Source organism: Mauremys mutica, chromosome 3, assembly GCF_020497125.1.
Source record: "Mauremys mutica isolate MM-2020 ecotype Southern chromosome 3, ASM2049712v1, whole genome shotgun sequence".
NCBI lineage: Eukaryota > Metazoa > Chordata > Testudines > Geoemydidae > Mauremys > Mauremys mutica.
In genome coordinates, this window is record NC_059074.1 from 3,280,881 (window position 1) to 3,283,909 (window position 3,029).

The following is a 3,029-nucleotide window of genomic DNA, read 5'->3' on the forward strand; positions in this document are numbered from 1 at the left end:
GGCGCGTGTAGGCGCTCGGCACCGGTGACGCGTCGCTCTCGGCGAAAGCGGGCGCGTGTAGGTGCTCGGCACCGGTGACGCGTCGCTCTCGGTGAAAGCGGGCGCGTGTAGGTGCTCGGCACCGGTGACGCGTCGCTCTCGGTGAAAGCGGGCGCGTGTAGGCGCTCGGCACCGGTGACGCGTCGCTCTCGGCGAAAGCGGGCGCGTGTAGGTGCTCGGCACCGGTGACGCCTCGCTCTCGGTGAAAGCGGGCGCGTGTCAGCGCTCGGCACCGGCGACGCGTCGCTCTCGGTGAAAGCGGGTGCGTGTAGGCGCTCGGCACCGGCGACGCGTCGCTCTCGGCGAAAGCGGGCGCGTGTAGGTGCTCGGCACCGGTGACGCCTCGCTCTCGGTGAAAGCGGGCGCGTGTCAGCGCTCGGCACCGGCGACGCGTCGCTCTCGGTGAAAGCGGGTGCGTGTAGGCGCTCGGCACCGGTGACGCGCCGCTGTCGGTGAAAGCGGGCGCGTGTTGTCCCGTTGGGGCAGCCAGCGGCCGTGTCTCCCGAGTCAGTTCCTGACCCCTCCTCGCACAGCGCGACGTTACCAGGAGCTTTGGGTTGACAGACGCTCGGGTAAGACTTTGAACAGGCCCCAGATCTGCCCCGTGCCCCAGCCCGGTCCCCGGGGGTCAGGCAGGGAGCCGAGGGGGCCAGGGCCAGAGCAGCCACCTGCCCCGCAGGGCTACGGGCTGGGGCCGGCGCTGGAGCAGGAGCGGCTGGGCAGGGCCAGACGGGCCCAGGTGCCCCTTGCCGGCTGCGCCCCGCGCGGGGACCCGCCTTCCCGGCCCCGCTCCGCCCGCAGCCCGGGGCGGCCCCGCGGGACCCGGCTCTGGAGGCTGCGGCCCGGCTGGGGCGGGGGGGACCCGAGCGGGCGGCTGGGCCGGGCTCAGGGACCGGGCTGCGGGGGGGGACCGGCCCGGGGGGAGGGGCCGGGCTGCGGGGGGGGGGGACCCGCTGTGACGCACACGGGGCTGCTCCGGCCCTGCTGGCGGGGAGCCCGCGGCCTGGTGGGCGCCCAGCGGCCCGGCCTCGGGGCGGGGCGGGGCGGAGCCCGCGGGGCAATCGGCCCCCCCCGGCACCAGGGGGCGCTGCGCCCCGGGAGCCTCCGGCGGACAGAGCGTCCCCGCCCCACAATGCACCGCGCCGCGGCCGGAAATCAGCAGCCGCTGGCGAGACGTGTCCGGGGAGCCCCAGAGCCGCTGCCTGCGCGTGAGTGGGGCGGGGCCACCGCGGGACCCCCCAGCTCCTCCCCCCACCGCGGGACCCCCTCAGCCCCGGGGCCCCTCCCCCCACCCCGGGACCCCCAGCCCAGGACCCCCCTAGGAGCCCTCCCGGCCCCTCCCCCCACCGCGGGGCCTCCCCCACCCCGGGTCCACCTCAGGAACCCCCCCCCGTCTCCTCCCTCCCCCCAGGGACCCTCTCACTCCTCCCCCCCCGGGACACATGCCCCCTCCCCGCTCCCCCCTTGCCCTGGACCCCCCCAGGACCTCCTCATGTCCCCGGGAGCCCCCCCCTACTTCCCAGCCCCTCCCCCCACCCAGGGACCCACGGACCCTCAGCCCTGGGACCCCCCCGGCCCTTCCTCCCCACCTCAGGATCCCTCGGACCCTGAGCCCCTGGACCACCTGCCCCCTCCCCCCACCCTGAGACCCCCATATCCCTGGGACCATCCTGCTCCTCCCCCTTCCACTCCAGCCCGAGACACCCCCCCTCCCCTGCCCTTGGACCTCACCCCGGGACCTCCCCATGTTCCTGGGGACCCCCCCGTCCCTCCTTCCTCCACTCCACCCCCTGGGACACTCTGGCCCCTCCCCCCAAGATCCTCCCTCAGTCCGGGGAACCCCTCAGCCTCGAGATGCCCCCATGAGCCCCTGAACCTCCCCTGAGGTCCTCCCTCAGCCCCGGGACCCCCCAGACGGTTCCTCCCCGACCCCGCTGACCCGTCCCGCTCCCTGCAGGATGATCACCGACGTGCAGCTCGCCATCTTCGCCAACATGCTGGGCGTGTCGCTCTTCCTGCTCGTGGTTCTCTACCACTACGTGGCTGTCAACAACCCCAAGAAGCAGGAGTGAGGGGCCACCCCGCAGGTAACGCCCGGCCCGCAGCCCCCTCAGCCCCCGCGGCTCTGGCACCTGGGCACTGCAGCCCCTGGGAGACAGCGCTGGGAGCTCAGAGCTGGGGTGGGGTCTCGGCCCATTGGCACAGACACCGCTGGGTGCTTGGTCGTTAGAACTGTGCGGCTGGTGACATCTCCCCATGAGCATCGTGCTCTCCGGAGGGGAGGGGAGGTTTATGATGCCCCTTCCCCTAGCTGGCCAGTGAGCCTGGGCATTGGCCCAGTGGGTCTGGCTGGAGCTGGTTTCCCTGGCAGCACGTCTGGCCTGTGAGCTGCAAGGCCTGCCCGGGGGCCGTTCAGATGCAGCAGTCGAGCCGCGTAAGGGGGCGGGGACTGGTCCCCGTGGCATTAGCGCCGGCTCCCTCCCGACTGCCCTTGTACCCTGAGCTGTTTGTTCTTGTTTGCCCCGACAGAGCCCGAGCCCTGAGCAGGGCCTGCCATGGCCAGAAGCAGAGCTGACAGCCGCCCCAGGCCCCGCAGCCTGGCTCCACATCGCACCGCGCCGTAGCTTTGTGCAGACACAAATAAAGGGCTGGAACCTCCCGTGTGCGGGCGCCTCGGTGTCACTGCGGTGCCAGCAGAGCCCTGCCTGTGGGGCGCAGAGCATGCTGCTCGGGCTGATAGGAGAGGAGGAGCCCTTCAGCTGGGGCCCAGGTTAGACTCCTGCTGCGATCACAAGGGGAGGGGAGGACAGGGAAGCCATTGGCCCCACCCCCAGCTCCCCATGCTCTCGGGCAGAGAAATCTGGGCTTGGCAGCCCCGCGGAAGAGGCAGGTGTTTGAGGAAGGTCTCCTGGTGACTTGCGTCAGAGCAGCCCTGGGTACAGATAGCGCCAGGCAGATCCCCAGGCCAGAAGGGACCCCAGTGATCATCT

General features: G+C 72.4%; 1 protein-coding gene across 1 annotated transcript; it reads left to right on the forward strand.

The window, feature by feature from the left end:
• The first annotated feature begins 1,099 nt into the window (after positions 1-1,099).
• On the forward strand, positions 1,100-2,704 carry LOC123367690 (dolichyl-diphosphooligosaccharide--protein glycosyltransferase subunit 4). The gene is made up of 3 exons (XM_045012100.1): positions 1,100-1,247; positions 1,997-2,126; positions 2,569-2,704. The coding sequence occupies exon 2, from the start codon at positions 1,998-2,000 to the stop codon at positions 2,109-2,111; it is 114 nt and encodes a 37-aa protein (XP_044868035.1). The 5' UTR covers positions 1,100-1,247; position 1,997; the 3' UTR covers positions 2,112-2,126; positions 2,569-2,704.
• The last annotated feature ends 325 nt before the right edge of the window (positions 2,705-3,029 follow it).